The following is a 21,902-nucleotide window of genomic DNA, read 5'->3' on the forward strand; positions in this document are numbered from 1 at the left end:
CAGGCTCTCTCTCCCTTATCCTGGAGAAAGCTCTAGCCAGAAGTCCACCAAACCACCGTCTTGCTCCTAGCAACATGCTTCAAGGCTCAAAAGATTCCATAAATAACATAACATACTAAAATATGCTAATTATTGATAGCGAGACAATTACATCTGTATAGGAATTCTGTGGACTGGTGAAATACAAAGAAACTGGGCATGGAGAGAGACCAGGGCATGGCAGTGATCCAAATTCTTTCAGTTATCTATATAGCATTAATATGTTGGTTTGAAAATAAATATAGGTATTATTAATGCTACAAAGAGTATGAAAAGAGATGGCAGATGATATTACTAGTCAAGGAAGAAATAAATGGTTAAAATCTCTGGTCTTTTAAGGGAACCTGCAAGTGAATGGAAGATGGAAACCTAGACTACTATTCTAGAAACTTTGGAAAGTTTCTAAATAGGACATGACTTCTTATTTGTATTATGTGGCAAAAATCTGACTTATTAGGCTATTTTAAAACATTTAAAATAGATACAGCAGCAGATAGACTACTGTCTCTTCCTTGGAGACCCAAGTTCGACTGCCGCTTCTGAAACATCCTGTCTTTGTGATCCTGGGCAAATTACTCTATTCTCCCTAGTAAGACTGAAGAGAAGGTGCCAATCTGCATTAGTGGAGAATGTTTTCTCATTCAGGAGTTCCCTAAACAAATGAAACTACAGGGCCAATTCCTATTGCTACCTTTTAAAGTAGTATCTGTTAACGTCTATTCTAAATTGTGTATCTACCCAACATGTTACTTTAAATAGTCCTATTTCTTAAATTAAATGACATATACTATACATACAATGTATGGAAAGACAGCAATTTTGTTCTTTGCAAAATATCCTGAAACACACAAAACTTTAATTTGTGGAATTACTGTCGAATTCAAAGAACAAACTTCTATCAGATATACATTAAAAACAACCTCTACCTCTTAAAAACTGCATTTTCTTGATGTCTTGTCTTAATCTCTTCTTTCAAGACAGGGATAATGAAAATATGGGTGAGTGTATGTGTGTGCATGTATGTGTGCACGTGTATGTATGTGTGTGCATAAGTGTTCTGTGTGTATGTGTGTGCATGTATCTATGTGTCTTTTCCGAGAGAAGGGGAAAATTCCAAAAGAAGAATGAAAAAAAAAAGAAGGTAAAAGTTAACCTAGGAAGCAGGGATCAGAGATTTTAGTTCCCAAATGCTAGCCAGACACTCTTACAACATCTATTTGGAAAGTGAGGTGAGAGGAGGTAGTGTTCAGCTTTTAAAGTGCAGAGGAGGGAAAACCCTTTCACATCCCACTACTCCTGCTGCCATCCCAAAGCTCCAAGCTGTGCTGCTAAACCCCATCTGCTCTTAAAAACACTGCTGGATTGAAAAAAACCATGATGAGCCGATGCCCAGGTTAGAGGGTAGAAAGAGACTCTAATTCCTGGTCAAAAAAAAAAAAGGGCAGAAATGCTGACCAACGTCCCTTGAAGACCATCACCGTCATCGTCATCATCACTGCCATCATCACCATCACTAACCTCGGAATAGTGCCTACAAAAACTAACTTAACTATGTGCCAGGCACTGTGCTGAGCACTTTACAAATATTACCTCATTTGACCTCACAATAGCCTTGAGAGACAGGTGCTATGATTATCCTTATTTTACATAGGGCGAAACTGAGGCAACAGAGGTTAAGTGACTTGTCCAGGATCACACAGCTAGTAAGTGTTTAAGGGCCTCTGACTCAAGGCCTAGTGCTCTATCCACTGGGCCACCTAGCTGTTCCCATCAACATCAAATTTAAGCGATGGGGGTAACACTGCCCATCATCTAAGTTGGAATTAGGTATTGTTTTGGCCACCTGGGCCCTAGATAGGGTCATTATCTCTGTCTCTGGCAGTATATGTCTGTCTCTCTCTGTCTCTGTCTCTCTCTGTCTCTCTCTCTCTGTCTCTCTCTCTCTGTCTCTCTCTCTCTCTCTCTCTCTCTCTCTCTCTCTCTCTCTCTCTCTGTCTCTCTCTCTCTCTCTCTCTGTCTCTCTCTCTCTGTCTCTGTCTCTGTCTCTCTCTCTCTCTCTCTCACACACACACACACACACACACACACACACACCTCAGAAGCATCCATTAACCTCTCACCCTTCCCTTTCCCACCATAACACATCTAATCCACAGGACATTAGACTTGAGCTCTGATCAGGAGAGCATTGAATTTTCAGCCAGAGACCCTAGTTTCAAATCCTGCCACTGTCAATTTTTACCCCTTCAGTCCCCTAGCACATCCACTGGCCTCTCTGGGTCTCATCCAACCCTAAATTGGTGATCCTGGTCCTGCTCTGCTTTTTCCACCTGGTGACTGTTGGCAAGTCATTTGCCTCTCCAGACTTCAGTTTTCTTTTCTTAAAGCAAAAAACAAAAACTGAGGACACAGCTGTCTTGCCTCTCAGATGGCTGCTCTGAGGATCAAAGGCAGTGGATGTAAAAGCATCTGAAGAAAACTGTGAAAATGCCACACACACACACACACACACACACACACACACACACACACACAAAAGATTAGCTATTATTTTGTGAGACCAACATTACTCTAAATAAATCACACTTACTCAAGTCTGACCTACATGGCATTTGCTTAATTTTGGTACGACAGCTAACCCTCATGCAAAACTACATTTTCTATGGAATTGATTTAATTTTACCTAGCAATGAGAGGATTACAAAGTGAAACTGGATTAAACTCTAAAAACAAATTTGGGAGAAGTAAAACTATACCAAGAGTAGTAAATGGGCTGTCATAATCCTTACAGGAATCAGCCCGACAGGAATCAAGGAGAAAAAAGACCAATCCAGAAGCAGCATCCCTATCAAATTGGGACCATCCCAAGCCAGGGCTTGGAGAAAAACTTCACACAACAAATGCCCCCCAAGGATCTGTCAAAACGTTTGTGTTTTATCTTCAAAAAGGGAGAACTTGGCCCTGAGGGCCAGCGTGTGATAGTGTGGAAAGATAAATGGAGATTTTTGTCTTCATGGATGAGCTACGCCACAATTTTTTAACTCAATAGGAATATGACAGATGTTTATTTACATAGCTGGCCCATTATTTACATAGCTGGCCCATTCTTTTGTGTTGCTACTTTCTTTTAACTCTTAACACCTCTCTTGGCCCTACATATATCTTATCCCTCTTTTAATAGTGGAGTTTCTCAACCGATTAATACTCATTTGACTATCTAGACTCTAGATAGTTCCCCAAGCGGGTGATACCATCCCCTAGGAGGCGCTGGAACGATGAGGGGACTAAGGGGGGTGCGGTAGTAGCCTTGGGTGATGCAAATTGCAAAAAACCATTAAAGGGTTAAAGAGGGGCAGCTAGGTGGCACAGTGGATAGAACGCCGGCCCTGAAGTCAGGAGGACCCGAGTTCAAATCCGGCCTCAGACCAAACGCTTGACACTTACTAGCTTGTGTAACCCTGGGCAAGTCACTTACCCCCAATTGCCTTTAAAAAAAAAAAAAGGCTAAAGAAAGTAGATTTCGGGGAAAGGGGGATGCCAAGTAATTTTTAAAGGGGGCAGTAGGCCAGATGAGTTTGGGAATCTCTGACTAGAGAATTATAAATACTGTTTCACTTTTAGGAAAACAAGTGTTTCCAAATCATAAGCAGGTAATGGGGCAGAGAAGCCATTTTCTTGACCTATTAGATCCATCAATACAGTCTGCTCTAGCCTTGCCTTTTTAATGGAACCCAAGGAGGAACAGACTATATGATCTCTAAGGTGCCTCTTAGTTCTTAAATTCCCATAATAGATCTCATCCCTTTTTTATTTTTGGTTTTAGCAATACTTCTCTATAAGTTTGGGTATGTGGGTGTGAGTGTGTATGTATGGGTATGTACTGGGTATGTGTGTGAGTGTGTATGTGTATGTATAGGTCTATACTGGATAGAGAGGCAGCTAGATGGTGCAGCGGATACAGGGCCAGGTCTGGAGTCAGGACACCTGAGTTCAAATCTGGCCTCACACACTTACTAGCTGTGTGACCCTGGGCAAGTCACTTCACCCTGTTTGCCTCACTTTCCCCAAATGTAAAATGAGCTCGAGAAGGAAATGGCAAACCACTCCAGCATCTTTGGCCAAGAAAATCCCAAATGGGGTCACTACGAGTCGGGCATGACTGAAATGACTAAATAACAATAACGATGGATCACTAGATGAGCACACATATGCATTCGTTTACTCAACAAGTATTTTATCGAGCATGAGTAGAAGCATGGCGTGGGCACAAGAACACTGAATTCGGCATCAAAAGACTCCTGTCCAAGTCCATGTTCCAATACTTACTCCAGTGTTTCCTTGGGCAGCCCATTTAATGGGGCTCAGAGAGGGTGAAAAATAAAGACTAAGGGTAGAAGGGAAGGGCTTGGAAAAGAAGGAGGATATTTCCTCAGAGAAAAGGAAAGGAGAAGATGATGGTGGAAGACAACATGGAATAAGTGAGATGTGAGAACTGATGTCAGATGGCCTCAGTCTTCTCAATAAAGTAAAGGGTGAGGTCATCTGCCATGAGTGAGAGGAATGGGGCTTGAAGAACATGGGAAAAATCTGGAATAACTGTTGCAAGGGGGGAAAAAAAGAGAAGAGCCCATGAAATTGATAAAAATCATTGCATGTCAGTGAAGAGGGCCCCACTGAGACAAAAGAGTATTAATCTGCACCAAAGCCATGCAGCTCTGTTTTGTGACTTTCCCTGTGATGGGAGAAGTAGGTTTGGGGAGTTAACTAGAACTGTGAATTGGAATGGCAACCATAGAAGAAATAATCAGACTGATTTACCTCTAGTTGAGGTACAAGCATGGGACAAAGACTCAAGTACTTCCTGTAAAGTGGAAGGAATGAGTGGATTGGCAGAATGGGGCATTTAAGGACTCAATAGTTTTAGAGTTCAAAGAGACCTTAAAATTAATTTAATTGGACTCTCTCATTTCACAGATAAGGAAATTGAGGGAATTGGGGGCAGAAAAACGATCACAGTGAGGGTAGAGAACAAGTTCAGTTTTGGGAAGCAAGAAGAATCAATGGCTAGGAGTTTCTATGCAGAGGGAGGAGTTTGGAATTTGAGATTTTGGAAGCAAAATAGCTCTAATGAGGCCACTTCGACTTGTACTCTGGCCTTCTTCCTCCTTTCATCAGGACTCTGACCCTGAGACCCTTGACTCTAATAGGTGAGTTTTCATCCTTTCTTGTGAGGAACAGTCCACTCTGACACGTTTGGGCCATTTCCAAATCGTGCCGCCATGGCAGGAACTCTAACACCCACGTTCCTCCCCCTCTTCCAACAATAGCTCCCCTTTATTTACTGGCTTCTCATTTTAGAATGGAATCTTCTCAAGGGCAAGAACTGTCTCGCTTGCTTGTATTTTCATTTCCAGTGCTTAATAATGGCTGGTACATGGTAAGCAAGTAATAATAATAATGATATAAAATAATAACTGGCATTTATATACCACTTCTAAGGTTTGTATATCTTGTTTGATCCTCAGAACAGCCCCGGGAGGTGGGTGTTATTATTATCCCCATGGAACAGATGGAGAAACTGAGGCAAACAGCGATTCAATGATTTGCCCAGGATCATACAGCTAGGAAGTACCAGAGGTTGGATTTGAACTTAGACTTCCCTGACTCCAGTTCCAGGGCTTTATCCAGTGTGCCACCCACCTTTCCAAAAAAAAGTCTTTTAATACTTTTCTCATTCACTCAAAGTATGGCTGAAGTTGAGGCAAAAATATAGGTCACTAGAGCTGATTTTCATGTATTTGTGAGTATATACTTATTTCATTTTGGACATGGGGGAATATTTTTGCCTCTTTTAAAAAATATATTTTCCAAAGCTAAATCTCTGTTTATAACATGAGCCATTTTAATATAAGTAATGTGAGTCCCTCACCAATGGATTTAGACAATTCTCAATTTACAAAAAGCTCCTTTTTAAGTTACAAAATCATAGAGTAAGGTGAGGAAACTGAGATCCAGAAAGGGGAATTGCTTTGCATAAGGTCACGTGGCCAATAAGCAATAAAGCTGGTGTTCAAACCCACGTCCTATGACCCCTTCATCACTTTCCATTATGGCACACTGCCTCCCAAGTCAGTAGTTTAGAAGTCCAGACTCATTTTCCCAAAGAATTAAATGGTGGTTAGGTTCTTAGGCCAGCCCATAAATGCTTTTCTAACTCATAACATACCCGAAGGACAGGTAGCTGGGTTTGAGAACCAACATGGCTAAATTCAAAAAGGCTCCTTGGCAACGGGGGAGCTACCAGGTTATGACTATTTTCTTTCTACAGCAAGACATGAAGACCATCTTACTAAGTCCTAGTGAAGATGAGAGTTGCATGGATAGAAGGGATAACCTCATAGATTAAATTCTTCAGGGCCTTAATTCTATCTAAAGTACTGTACTCCATGAAGAGAGACACTGTAGCAAAATGACCACTGGATCTGAACTCCAAGGACCAGGTTCAAACCTTGGCTGTGCCACTTACTAACCTACGTGATCTTAGACAAGTCATTTGGGCAAGATCCCTCCGAATCTCAGTTTCTTCATCTAAAAAATAAGGGGGCTGGATGGAACCTTTAAGGTCCCTTCCAGTTTTAAATTTTTTATTGTGAGTATTCTAGAATCTTACCACCATATACAAAACATTTAATTCTGTGACAGAACTCATTCTCAATTTTCCATCTGAGATGTTAAAAACACATCTTACTACCCCTATTCCCAGGGATATCCATGACTCTCCATCTTCTCTAAACTTCCAAGACCAGGAAATAGGACCATACCCCAGGTTACTGTCATGGCCCTAGTAGCACTATGTGGGGGCTAGAGAGTCTGAGGGACTGCATGACTCCAGGATAAAAGTCCTGTGGGGGCTGGACTTCCTGCCAAAGTAGAGCCCCGGGGAACGTTTCTGGGTTATGATTAGCCCTGCAGGACCCTCCCCTTCCTTTTCCTCTGCGGTCCTGGACACTTCTCTTTCCACTGTCACTACCTGTTGCTTTCTAGACAGGGTTTCTTTCCTGCCCAGGCACAATGTGGAACAGAACAGTCTCACAAAGAGTGCCTGTGAGTGCTCTAAGGGTAATCACTAATAAAAGACAAAGGGGAAACAGCTAAAGAAGAAAGGGCTTGCTCCTATTTCTTCTACTTCTCATTTTTTCCTTAGATCCCACAGGGAAAGAAAGTCACACAGAGGTGCTAACAGGGAGCCTTTGTATACAAGTGAAGGAAAGTAAAATTCACTGGTATTTCCAGGACAATCTAAGCTCAGGCTATTGGGGAGCATCTCCCAGCAGCTAGAAGCTGGAGTAGGAGAAGGATATTGAGGAGGTTAATAAGATCAATGCTAGGACTTACTTGAAAAAGTACTGAGGGGGTGGGGAGTAAGAGGGGAGTCAGGCTGCAGGGAAAGCAGAGAAAGTAGCTTCTAGGATACTGGGGGAAAGTGGTCTTTTCTTTAAAAAAAAAAAGGGGGGGGGAAATTGGGAAAAGGAGTTAGATACGGAAGAAAAGGTGAAAAATCCAATATTAGTTATTGAAGTGGGCATAGCCATGACTATTTATTGTTGCTTTGTTTGAAAGCATGACTAACACTTTTGCTTTTTTTCGGATTCATCTGAGGCACAACAGAGTCTTACTCCAGCCCCTCATTTTAACTTTGGGTAAATCTTTATGTGTCAAGTGTGTTTCTTGTAAACAATATTCTTGGATTCTGATTTCTAATTCACTCTGCCACCCTCCTTTGTTTTATGAGTGAATTCATCCCATTCACATTCACAGTTAGGATTGGTAGCTGTTTTTCCCCTCCATCATATCCAATTATGTTTATTCTCTTTGGCCCACCCCACAACCCACTCTTTAGAAAGAAAAAAGAAAGTAAACAAAAGAAAATGAGATCAGTACTAGTAAGCTATACTCGGAGTGGCCTGATACTACTCCTCTGCCCTTCCACTCTTCCCCAAAACCTAGATTAGGAGATTTTTTAAAAATCTTCTCTTCTTTTATTTCTCCCTTTAGAATCAGCCATAATTCAAGTTTGTTTTGCTTGGAACAAAGATGATGGACTAGAGGTACCGGAGATATACATTTTTCAGATATAACTAATATGCTAAATTGTTTCACTTAACTATATTTATTTTAACTTGTGGGAGAAGGGAATTAGTGGGATGCAAAAAAAAAATCCCTAGTATAACATTTTAAATGTAAACAGAAGAAAAAATTCAGAAAGTAGCACAAATGAGGCAATTTGTTACTATTATGCTAAATTAAAAATGCATTGGAAAGAAATCAAACTGTACATACAAGTTCCCAGTTTCACATAGTCTTTTTTTTTGTTCTTTATGTATTTAAATATTCATATTTGCTGATGATCACTCATGATTAAAAAAAATTTAATCATCTTAAAGAAAAGCAGAACCTGGCTTTACCTTCTTTATCTCCCATACCACTGCCAATCCCACTATGGAAGATCCTATGTTTGACCAACCTTGAGCCAAGATACAAGAGATAATAGATTTGGAGAAGTAAGAGTCATCTAGAGACACAGAACACAAGTTCAGCGTATGTAAATGGTAGGCTCCGTATGGACCTACTCAGAATACTGAAACTGAACGGCGGACCAGCCCCTTGTCATCCTTTTGCTCCTTGTTCATTTACTTCTTTGCTTTCTGTTGATATTTCATTTTTTTCTCTCCACAGAAATAACCTTGATGAGCACATTTTTCCTTCACATTCTCAGTTTCCTTGATTTCCCTACTAATTTTTTTCCTGGTTTTCCTCATATACTTTTTCTGTTTCCTTTGCTGGTGGAACTTCCCCCTCTTGACCTGTAAGTATAAGTAGTCTTTTGTCAGAAGCTTTCTGCTTTTCCTCCTCTCCTAGGATCTCAATTTGGAGGAAGACAACTCAGCTTGGCATAACAAGCTATGCCAGTTATTCCACCTTTGCAGGCATCATTTTCTTTATCCTGCGCCAAAAACCTCCAATCTTAACCTCTTACACAAACACCAACCCCTTATTTCCAGCTACCTACATCTACCTCTGCTTAAATAAATAAAAAGATACTGAACTTATCACCTTTCTTCTATACTTGCTTCCTTTTACCAACTTCCTGATCTCCATCAATACCACTATATTTTCCCTAGTATCTTAGGGACCTTAAAGTATTAAATCTTTCTTCTCCTTTTATAACCAATTGATCACCAAGGCCTATTTATTGTTTCCAATCCCTTGGGGGGGAGGGGGGATGCTCCTTCACAGTGGTCTATTTCACTTGTCTTTCCTCAACACCCGTCCCCACCATGAGTACAGTTGTTAGCACATAGTAAATACTTACTAAATGCATATTAATTTCTTCTTCCTTCAGATGATTTACTATTTCTACACAATATCTCTCAGCTGTTCCCCATGGTCTCCACTTTCATTCCCAGTACCTTAATCCATCACACTGCCTACAGTGATAGCTTCTTAGTCCCTTAGAAACTAGGTCTCCTTACTGCCAGCAACTCTGAACTTCTGCTTAGTTTTCAAGATTCTTCATTATGTCTCCTATCCCAGCAATGCAATTTTCTCTTTCAATACTCATTGCTCCATATAGTCAGGTTTGTCTTATTGACACTCACATGAAACATTCCAATCACGGCTTCACTCCCAGGCACTCAGGCAATCTCGAATCCTCACCTTTCTTTTCTGGACATCCAAATCTAACCCAAGGTCAATTTCAAGTCCTAGAGCACATTCCCCAAGAGTACAGGCAAATTTACCACCAAAATTGTTCTAAGACTGGATCGATAAAAGATGGAAAGATTTTATACAATATGTTGATATTTCTTCTTCATGAGACTCTAGCTCCACTACCCTTCCAAAACTTTGCCAAAAGGCAGTACAGAATTTTTAAGCAATGTCAACTCACCAATTTCAACAACCAGTAAGGGGAGAAAAAATCCTTCACCACCAAGTTCAATATTCTTTACTTTCACTTGTTGAATTGATGGGGCTAGTACATGTTATTTTAGATGTAAATATAGTTTACATCCAGGAAGCGTAGCCACTGAGACAGAGAAGGGTCTCTACAAAGTTGACAAAGAAGGTGACAGGCTGCTATTTATTAAAACTGCATATATCTTGTAATGTGCCAGGTTTCAAATTGGCATTTCTTCATTGTTGCGGGCACCCATGTAAACTGTAAAATGTGTGCATTTAGCATCATGTTTGAGGAAAATAGGACCCCAGAGTATGTGGAAATTATCCATATTTATAGAGTATAAGTCTCAAATATTCAAGGGAAAGTTAAAGAAGAAAAGAACTGAACATCCCAAAATACTTTTTAATACTTTCAAATCAATGTGCATTTGGAATATGGATATCTTTTCAGACCCCACCAGTACATATTTAGCCACATTGATAAAACTACTGAACAAACTCTAGGTTAGTACCGAAAATCTCATTTTATAGGCATAGAAGTATAAAGAGGCCATGTTATCTGTCAGTGATAAAACTGGTTTGTGGTTGGCCCAGGATTCAGACCTAAAGCTCCCATCATCTACTCCCACACACAGTCTGCTCCCATAAAAGTCTCACATCTCTTAAAATGAAACAGAACCTAAAGAATTTGAATGAGCAATATATTATGTACACAAATTAGTTTCCACAAACTGTCAACTAGTAAAACTAGTAAAGATGGTGAGTAGAAAGCTAGCTTTCCCCTCACACTGTTAGAACAACTTAAAAGTAGCTCACAAAACTGATTTTGACCTTTTGAAGATTCCACCATGTGCTTTTTGCTGAAAAAGAGGAAACCTTTCAAATCTACAACATAGATCTAAAAGTCACTTTTGTGCTTTAGAAACAAATAAAAAAATTCAAGTCCTTCCAGGAACTAGAACTAGAATGTACCACAACTGCAGTGCTGGAGAATCCATGGGGAACTTGGAATGCACATCGTTTACTGGATCCACCAAGAAGTATAATAATGTCATTCAGGCAGGCAACAAATATTTTCACTAGGCACCTCCTACATGCTGAAGACTAAGTGAACATAAAGTTTAAATCATGCATAGTCTTTGCCTTCAGGGAGCTTATAATCTTAATTAAATTACTCAAAACTTAATGGCATTAATGATGTCACTAAAATGTACATGAGGTAAAAGTCATCATTGCCAAGAAAAAGCAAGAAAAATCTAAAGCAAGTGTCAGCTTTTATGGGATGGAGAAGAAAACTAAGCACCACTTCACTTTTAGAACCAAGAAAAAACCCTCCAAATTGATTAAATAGCACTCACAAATACAGAGCATTTCAATGTAGTTGCTTAACATTTTTTTCCATATATATGTATACACATATATGTATATATATGAAATTTCTTCAATTAGCAAGCATTTATTTTTTCTCCTTCCAACCTCAAAGGAAAGAGAATATCTAAATGACCGGTATCAACAAGGAAGGAGAATTCACAACAAATGAATAAAGAATGTAATGAAAAAAATTTCACCCAACTATATTCCAATAAAAACAACAAATTAAATGAAATAATGAATACTCATGACAATCTAAAATCTTCAGATTAACGAGAATTTATGAAAATCTAAAATAATCAGATTAATGAAAATTTATACCAAATCTGAGCATTCACTTTCAAGTATTCCTATAGGAAGCACTATACTTGATAATTTTTTAAGATTTTTTTTTGCATTTTTCCTCTAGCATAATTATCCTCCCCCAGAAAAGAGCAATTTGTATTTTTATTCATAATTTGGGGGTGTAACATGCATTGGGTAAAACTCCCTGTCCTTTTCAGTTGGTCACGTGTATCCCCCTTTCAGTTCTCAATTGCAACAAAAAGAAAGCTCCCCCCTACACTCAGTAACTTCTCTACTGGGAAATTAATATTCAAGATGAACAATGAACTCATCACATGACCTGTGAACTTACCCGTTGCTAGGAGGCCTGTGAATACTCTGGATCATTTAAGATCTGGTAGTATGAGCTGAAAGATTAATCAGCAAGTTAGGACATCATGTCCAAGATTGAAAGTTTCAGAATTCTCTGCCTAACTGTCCTTCTGTGGGCTTCCATCAGGTTTATATATGCCTGTTTTAAGTTGTCAAGCTTAAAGGTAGCTTATCCTGAAGGTATTAAAAAAACAACTGACACTAAATGTCAGGGCTGTTTGCCATAAATCACCTTTCAAACTAGTCATTGTTAGAGAGGAAAAGGCTGCTTTAAATAGTGTGGTCTCATTATAAAGCTGTTTTAGGTAGTTAGTCTAAAATTTTTTGTTTTTATAAATAGGATCAAGTTCACAGATACACTATCAAATAAAAACCAAATTAAATTAGCATTTATCATGTACTCTCTGTACAAAGTCCTTGTATATCATACAGTCTAGCTTTATTACTACTACTATACTCTTCACAAAGTCTCTAGGGAGCTGCTATCCCCTAAAACAATCAATCCACAAACATTTCTTACACACCCAGTATGTGCTGAGCATCGGAGATACAATGACCAAAAAAAATAAGCCACAATTTTAAGAAATTCTTTCAGTCATTTTCTAGAAACCACCATTTTGTATAATGTTAAGGGAGACTTTTTTTTTGGGGGGGTTGTTTTTGTATACCACTGAAGAGTCTATTTGAATGCCAATCTTTTCAACAAAATTGAATCTGTCCATTAAAAAACTCTTTTTTTCTCAACAATGTAGCATTTAATATAAAAAAATGTGATGACAAATTAATAAACACAGAGAATAAAGAAATATGAAAAGCCTTCACATGTTTCCAAGCTGTTTTCTTCTGTATTTCATTTCATGTGACAAAGAATGTATTTGCATTCTTAGTCCCTGTAACTTTTATACAACAAGACTTCCTATAGGTTTCCTGAAAGGGAGAAAGATTCTTTCAAACAGTTCCTCCCAGAACTAACATTTGGAAAAGAAATGAAGAATCTCTAAAAGAAAAAAGCCCTTGCACAAAGAGGATACACTCACTCTCACTGTAGACCCATTAATTTTTAATCTCTCATACCACATTAACACCTGCTTTTTATTTAATAGGCCACAAATATAAATAAAAAGGAGTCTATTCACCTCTCCCCATTCCACATGGGTTATTTCCTCATCATCATTCATCAAATATTAAATATGAATCCTATTCCTTGTCTTCACTTCATATGGCTCTCTTGTCACCAGGAGAAAGCCAAAAAAGTAGCCTCTCTGATCCTTTAAAACACCCTGTAGGATATAGAACATATAGCACTAGCTACTTATTTTATAAAGCAAGCAAACACACCATACTAGGATCATTCTCAAGGAATCTCTTCTTAACAAATGAATATGAACAAAAGAGGGTTCCATAGGAATTAGTCTAAAACTAATAGAAGGACTTTGAGGTTTGTTAAGGGGGGGGGGGAAATATGGCTACAGATACTGCTGAGAGCTTGACACATGAAAGCAAAGGGGGAAAAGAGTTGGGCTGCCAATATATGAAGAAAATACCTGACTTGATGCAATAGAGAAAAATCTCTAGAACACAGCCACAGATGATAAATGTTTGTGGAAGTGGGGAGGAGCTTTTTTTATGAGGTTGGATTTATATTTCAATATGTTTCAAAATCTGATGCCACAATTCGGAATGAGAAGAGTATACCAATCATAAAATTATCTTCTCAATGCTAAGGGATGGCTCATGCTTGTCATTTCCTTTCAAAATTCTGGCTTTCCATGGAAGTGGTTACAGTCAAGGCAGCCTCCTTGCCAATATCCTCATGTCGGCAGGTTTTCAACGGAGAAATAGTAGTTTACTGTGTTAATAGCAGCATGTTGGCAAGACAGTTTAAAAGCATGCGAAAGTGATTCTAGCTAAAAGGACTTGCTTTTATTTTTAGGAGATAGTACAACTAGACTGTGACTGCTAACTACAAATTTAACTCAATAAACCCCAGGAAAGACTTAGGTTTGGAATGATGAATTGCATTCATTTCATTTTAGAAAAAGAAAGTGTCTCTCCTCAGATAAAACAGCCCTTAGTCCTTCCCAGATGGGGGGAAGAAAAACAACAACAAAACCCTGACACCAGATATCTCTCTATAAACCAGGGTGGTCACAACAACCAAGCAAAACAAAAGGTTTCTAGGATTTTCCCCCTTTGGCATTTTCCCAAGTATTCCATCACAGTGTCCTTAAATCTCAGGCCAAGGCCATTCAATCATATTTCAGTCATATTTCAGAAGGAGAACATCTTCAGAAATGCTTTTTAAAAAATGCCACTGCATTTAAAAGCAAGGCTTCCTTTCTGAAGCCTTCACTTTTTTTTGATCACTATTTGTCCTTACTGCCTGATGTGCAAATACATGCTAGAGCCTTCATTATTTCCACAGAGCCTAATTCAAAGCAATGTATGCTGAATACCCACATGAGTGCACTGAGATTTAATAACACACACAGACAATCACACTATAGAATATTTTTAATGAGCCCCAACATGGTTTTCTGTAATATAAACAAACATGTAGCTGAACCGTATGCAGTAACAGCATTCCATGGACTAACAGCATCTGCAATTACAGAGATGGAACCTTCCCCCCTCCCTCCCTCTCCCCTGCCCCCCCACAAGAAAAGAACATTCAGAAAGACCCACTAAGATAATTGGGCATAACGGAGAGAGGGAAAACTGGGACTGTGGGCAATATGAATTGAACCCTGATTCAGCAAGAGCAACGGGGACGTTGGCACCACGGGTTTCCAGCCACTTTATTTACCTTAGCTAAAAACCCAGATATTTCCTCTCCTCATTAATTTTAGTTGAGTAATAGCTTTTAAACCCCATATTGAGCCAACCTTGCTGGGAATTCTGCAGTGGTACAAAATGGTGGATATGTGCTAATTTTTTCCTGCTTTATTCATAATATATGTGTGTATATATATGAGTGTGTGTATGCATATACATACATATATAATAGATTCTAATATGCCCCCCTGCTCTTCTCATCAATCCAGCAGCACTGCTGCCACACACACACACACCACACACACACACACACACACACACACACACACACACACGCTCTACTTAAGCTGCTGCAATAACCAAGAGGAAAAAAGCATGTTACCAACCTGATGTCATGTAGCCCCGTGATGCCTGGGAGATAAAGGCTGGTGGGAAGCGTTTGTGCAAACGATAGTCCTTTTCACTGCGGGACCTCATGCGGTCCGAGGCCCGGTCAGAGAAATCGGAACTAGGCCAGGCTCGCCGTAAGGTTGTACTCCGGGTCTTCTTCATTTTGGAGGCGGGCTAACCTGCTACTGTCTCAATACTGCAGGAACCTGGGGGGAGCTGCAGTCTCGAGCCAGCGCGCGGCCGTCCCCTGGTTCATCAGGCTGCTGCAAGTCCAGCCTGGGTAGATTCTGCAAACATTTTCCCACCACCACCACCTCCACCTTCACCACCACCACCACCACCACCACCACCTCCTCTTCCTCCTCTTCCTCCTCCTCCTCTATAAAGCACACTGCGGGTCCGTTCCTTCCCACACACCCCCACCTCGAATGATCCAATTTTACACACGTCCCACAATGCATTACACTTCATTTGCAATCAGTCCAGCTTATAGCTTCCAGATTCATGTGGAGGAAAGGCACATTAGGAAGGCTTTCCCAGCCAAAAGGAGGAGGGGTGGGGGTTGGGGGTGTGGAGGAGAGGTTGGGGGGTTGGAGGAACCGAGATCTGCAGCGTGAAAAGCGATGGGGTCTCAGACAATAGCTCAATTCAGCAAAGAAGTGCTTAGCCAACTGTGAGCTGGGGGCACAAAAGACCCAAACAAATTGGGGAGGGGAGGTGGGAGAAGAAGAAAAGAAAAGAAAAAAAGGCCTTTGGTTTTGACCTGAGACAGGGCGCCCAGGAAGCTGCGCTCAGATGGGCTCTCCTCCCGCAAGAAGGAGCAAGGAGAAGGCTTTTCCGATGACAAGTCTCCAAGCTGTTTTTCCTTTCACCTATGGGAAGCTAGAGCCGCAATCAATGAAGCAAGCTGGATCCGGTCTCCACCGCAGTCAGTCGCGGGGGTGCTTCCTTCCAGCAGCCCCTGTCGCTCACTGGAGAGAATGTGTGTGTGCGTGCGCGTGCGGCTCCCTTACACACACACGCACACACAGGCTCTAGGCAGCAGCTGCGGGCAGTCCTGCTCCTGTGGAAGGAATCCACCCACCAGCAGAGAGAGAAGGTCGTCACCAGGACCCGAGCTCTTCCTGCATCCTTCCAGTGCGCTGGCGTTGGAGCTGCCTCTGCGTGTGCGCCGCGGGAACGCACAGGTTCCTCACATATTCGTGCATTTTTCTCCTACCTACAAGCTCCGGCGGTTCCAGGAGCCATGGCTGCCAAGCGATCCCAGGCTCCTGGCTGCTTTCAATGCCTCCAAAGTCAATGCCCCTCCTCAGCAGCTATTGCCCCTCTGCAGAAGAGTCCTGAAAGCCGTGAATGGCTACCGAAGGGCAGGAAACTCGGCAGCCACCCAGTCTCATGCTAATCAAGAAGCTGTCTAAAGTTAGAGCACCGATCCTGTCAAGCTTCACATTTTAATGGAAAACACCCTAGGGCTTCGCAAGGAAAAAAAAAAACCCTTGGCTGGTGCCCCAGCCTATAGTCAGCTCTTGTAAATTTACATATTTTTAGGATAGTCCAACCCCCTTCAAAAAGACTGGGGGCGGGAGGAAGGAGGAGAAAAAAGATCTTCCGTCTAGAAAGGAAATCTGCAGTTCACCTTCCCCACCTGCAGCAGATTCTAAAAGGGTCAACTCATCTGACAGCCGAAAATGCCAAGTCAAAACGTCCAGCCTATCTAGAACACGAGGTGGATGGAAATGGTCTCTTCTGCTAGTCCCCTCTTCTCTCTCTTGCCTCTCTCCTGGTAAGCCACTACCAACTGGCTAAGACCGCATTAAGGTCGGCCACCCCTTTGCAAATCAAGGCTGCGTGCAGCTGCTGCTGGTCTAACAGCCAATCATTAAAGGACAACAATGCACATGGTGAGGGAGGGGAGGAAAGAAAGGCAAGCTGATGCCTTCAGCTTGGATGCAGCCCAAGCAGCAGAGAGTTAATGCAGAATTAAAGGCGCATGGCCAGATTGCCAGCTAAATAGGAAGATTATTGCTGTTGCTGATTCTCCCCCTTTTACGCCTTCCCCACCCCACACACAAACACACAGCAAGCCTGCCTAGCTAAGAGCCAAAAATGCTTTCATATCGCTAAAAGCGAATATTTACAATCTGATTTTCAGTATCAATATATTCTTCCCTCCTCTCCCTCCCCACTACTTCATTTCACTTATTTAGTAATTCTTCTTAGCACCGCTGATATATATGTGTGTGTGCATATATGTATGTATATGTGTGTGTATGTATAAATATGTGTGTGCATATATATATATGTATATATGCTTTCAGAGACAGGGTCTTCCTGTGAGCTGTCCTTCTTAGCTTGATAGAGCGTGGTGGATTGATTCTGAGCAGCTGACAATCAAGAAGGCTAAGATTCAGAACACTCTAACACAATTCCTAGCTATTTCAAGGCTGAAATGCCTCCGTAAGCCTCAAAGCACACTAGAAGTTAGGAGATGATTTTCAGCCCCAGACATGCTGTAGAAGCTACGGACAAGGCCCTCTTATTCTGTCACTCACCTATCCCCCTTGTAAAATGGGAACAACCTCATTAGCCTCTGAGCAGGGATGTCGGGAAGAGTAACCAATAAAAACATAATGATAAAACACTTGGCTAGCTCCTGCAAGGAAATAATATTTTGGCCAGTGACGTAGTATTATTAAACATAATTCAAAAAGCTAGCTTTCTCTGACATTGTGGAACAAGTTAGGAAAAAGAGATGCCCCCAAAGTCCTTGATGTAGATGATTCCTGAAAACAGAAAATGGCAAAAGACCAAAGGCACTAACTACATGACAAAAGTATGAGTGGTGTATAGCCAAAAAGATAGACTGTGAATCACCTTTGACCCTGAAATACCACTACTAGACTATACTCCAAAGAGATCACAAAGACCCATATGTACAGAAATATTTCTAGCGGCTTTTTTTTATAGAGGCAAAGACCTGGAAACTAAGGTTCTTATCAAATGGGAGGTGGTTGAACCCATTATGGTACACAAATATAATGGAATGCTGTGAAAGGGATGGTTTCAGAGAAACCTTGGAAGACTTGTGTGAACTGATACAGAGTGAAGTGACCTGAACCAGGACAACAATTTATACTATAACAACATCATAAAGTCAAATAACTTTGAATGACTTAAGATCTCTGATCAATGCTATGACCAACAATCATTATAGAGGACCAAGGCTGCATCCACCTCCTAACAAAAAGGTGATGGATATAAGATGCAGAATCAGCCATTTTTAATATGGCCAATACAAAAATCTGTTTTATTTGACTACATGTATTTGTTACAAGGTATTTTCCAGTCCTGCCCCTTGGTGGAAGAAGATGGGAGGAAAAGAAAATAAATGCTTAATAAATGAAAAAAATAAAAAATGAAATTTGAAAAAAATTATATGGTTAGTTGTACTTCTGGCCTCCAAAATATTTTTGTATTTACAGTCTTTCTTATAGGATCACAGATTTAGAGCTGAAAGGGACCTTGAAGTTGCCTTGAAGTTCAGCCTCCTCCTTTTATAGAACAGAAAACTGAAGCATGGATAAGCTTAAGTAATTTGCCCAGGGTCACATGGCTAGGGAAATTATCTCAGGCAGGATCTGAAACCAGGTCTTCATGACTAGTATCATGGCTAATCCATGATATTATACTGTCTCCATATATGGTGGATAGCCAAGGCCCACAAGTTGGCAAATATTGATTGATTGGTACATGAGCTTCAATCACCTAACCAGGTGATTGGGCAGACATGGGTACATCTACATGGTATACCCCAAATCTTAAGAACATTTCTGCTGGTAGTATACAACCCCATATTTTTCTTCACAACTTTACTGAAACAAGACTAGAAACATGGTATCATAGAAAGAGACTGGAGTCATGAGGATCTGAGTTCAAATCTCAGGTCTGCTGCTTATTAACTGTCACTATAAGTAAGTCTCTGTCACCTGATAAGCATCAAGATTCCCCATTTGAAGTATAAGGATAATACTTCTATTACCTATCTCACAGGGCTATTGTGAGAAAAATATGTCATAACCATTACAGTACCTTATAAAGAAAAACTACTGTTGTGACTTCATCTCACTGGCTCACAGATCTAGAACTGAAAGTGCCCTTAGAGATCACCGAATCAAACTCGTTTATTTTGCAAGTGAGAATACTAAGGCCCAGCCAGGTCCTCTGGCTTCAAAACCATCATTCTTTGCATTGCCCTAGGAACTGTTTCTTTGACCATAAAATGTGGTGGTTGGATTAGATGGTGTGTAAAGTCCTTTCCAGCTCAAATGCTTTGCAAGTCTCACATTTGTCCAGAACATTTTCTCACCATTTGCAATCAAGAGCCAACAGCTGCCACTGAATTCTTCTACTGAGATATGAGCGTGATAAATGCCGATGTCTTGGTTCAACACAGAAAAGTGAAATAAGGAAGCTATTATGTCCCTTGGGAGAAGAAAGGATGGTACCAGATTACCTGGTATTAATCTCCAGACCGAATCTAAGCTATCCAAGCTTTATTTTCCATGGTGAAAAACTTATCTATTATGACATAAAAGGAGGTGTATACTATAGCAAAAGCAAGGAAAAAGCAATAAACAAACATTGGTATCCATTCACATCCAGAGTCCTAAAGCAGGCTTCTTATCTTAGGGTCAATGAACTTTTTTTTTTCTGGAGGCAATCAGATTTAAGTGAGCTAGCTAGGGTCATACAGCTAATAAGTGTCTGTGGTCAAATTTGAACTCAGGCATCTTCACTCAAGGTCTGGTGCTCTATTCCCTTCTGCCACCTAGCCACCCCTGGTCAAAAAACTTTTAAAAAAATATTCTGGTAACTATATTTCACCATAAATGGTTTCTTGTGTAATCTTACCTATTTTACTTTGTCTTGTCACTGGACTTCAATGACTGGAAGAGAGAGGGAGGCTGACAACTTTGAGCAACTCTGCCTCACTTATATTCAATTCACGAGCAAGTCAAGACATCACCCTGCAATGTCATGGGTCCTTTTCAAATATGAAGGCCAAACAACAATGACAACAACAACAACAATGACAATAACAACCTAATTAATTTTATGGATTTAAAAATATTATTCTGAGTTGTCCACAGGCTTCACCAGAATGCCAAAGGGGTTCACAACAACAAGGTGAAGGACCCCTAGTTCTAGAAGAGGGCCCCTCTGGGGAAGACATTTGGGGGGACCGGGACAAGAGAACCCAGGATGAGAAGGCAGGGGTGGATGGCAAACTGTACTGTTGGGGAAAGAATCCACACTAATAAGATCACAGATCCATCCAGGTCTCAAAGCAAGTCACAGATGGTGTACACATGCATGTTCTGGAGAGTCTTCACCAGGGTTACTAAGTCATTCAAGAAAATTCAATTCAGTAAACATTTATTAAGCACCCAGTATATGCTAAGCATGGGTAATGCAAATAGGGAAAAGAAAGTTCCTGATGTGAAGAAGTTTGTAACAGAATGAGAGAAGACACGCAAAAGGAATCTGCAGTGACTGGGAGGGAAGGGGAGAGAAAGAAGGTGCCCCACCATGGGGGTGCACGATGATCATGGAGGCCAATCCAAGGAGATGGCATAGATGGTGGTAAATGACCCAGCTGTTAACCCTCTTTAAATGGAGACTCCGGGAGGAGCTTTTTGCTCCACTCTCTAGCCCTCAACCAGAAGGGATGAGGCTGCTTACTAATGAGATACAAGTACCAGGGAATGATGAGTTTCCTGGTCATGAGCCTTTTCTAGGAGCATGATGATGGTAGAGGTGAATCTAAGAAGCTGAGCTTTACTGTAGTCCCAAAAAATCAATGCTACGTGGTTCCTCCAGACAATTGTAATAATAGCTAGCATATGACACTTTAAGATTTGCAAAGGGTTTTACAGATTTTATTTGATCCTCACAACAACCTGGGGAGGTGGGTGCTGTTATTATCCCCATTTTACAGATGAGGAAACTGAGGCATAGTGACCTGCCCAGGGTCATACAACTAATAAGTGTCTGAGGCTAGATTAGAATTCGGATCTTCTTGGCTCCAGGCCCAGCAATCTATCCACCGTGACACCTAGCTACCTCTATGAAGTAGCATCAGAGATTTAGAACTCCAAAGGACCTCATAGGCCATCTGGCCTAAATCCTTCCCCCCCACCCCAATTTTCCTGGTGAGGAAAATGAGGATTCAGAAATGGAGTGATCTGTCCAAGGTCACACAGGTACTAAGCTAGTTGTTGTGGGGAATAAATAGGAACAAATCCCAACAGCAGCTATGTGGTGAAATACAAGAAGAGGACCATCCATAGAGCCAGAAGAAAGGCCCACACCCTTTGGGAGCTCAGGGAATGCTGGGAAACCTGGATAGACAGATGACTGGCCAATAAGAAGTAAACATATTTACTTATGTAAGTAAATAAGTAAATAGGGCGGCTCTTTGTGTGAACGAAAGGGAACAAGATAAATATGATTCTAAGGGACAATGTAATGTCTCAAATAACAGTAGGCCCTAAAAGCAGCTCCAGTATCAGCGTAGGGAAAGACTTCCCAGCTATACATTGTGGAAAAGGCCTGTTTGTCCACTAGTCTGTGGCCACACCTGCATACACAGAGAACAATCCTCAACACTATAAACATCTTTGAATGCAGAGGATAGATTCAGACTCAAA

At 40.8% G+C, this 21,902-nt stretch overlaps 1 protein-coding gene across 1 annotated transcript in view; it reads right to left on the bottom strand.

The window, feature by feature from the left end:
* Nucleotides 1–15,497, bottom strand: part of STOX2 (storkhead box 2) — a 155,992-nt gene extending 140,495 nt beyond the window's left edge. Inside the window, 1 exon segment of the mRNA XM_021007603.2 lies at nt 15,189–15,497. Coding sequence (XP_020863262.1) covers nt 15,189–15,354 — 166 coding nt within the window. The 5' untranslated portion in view covers nt 15,355–15,497.
* Between the last annotated feature and the right edge of the window lie 6,405 nt (nt 15,498–21,902).

This window comes from Phascolarctos cinereus, unplaced genomic scaffold (genome assembly GCF_003287225.1).
Source record: "Phascolarctos cinereus isolate Bilbo 61053 unplaced genomic scaffold, phaCin_HiC Scaffold_9;HRSCAF=440, whole genome shotgun sequence".
Classification (NCBI taxonomy): Eukaryota; Metazoa; Chordata; class Mammalia; order Diprotodontia; family Phascolarctidae; genus Phascolarctos; species Phascolarctos cinereus.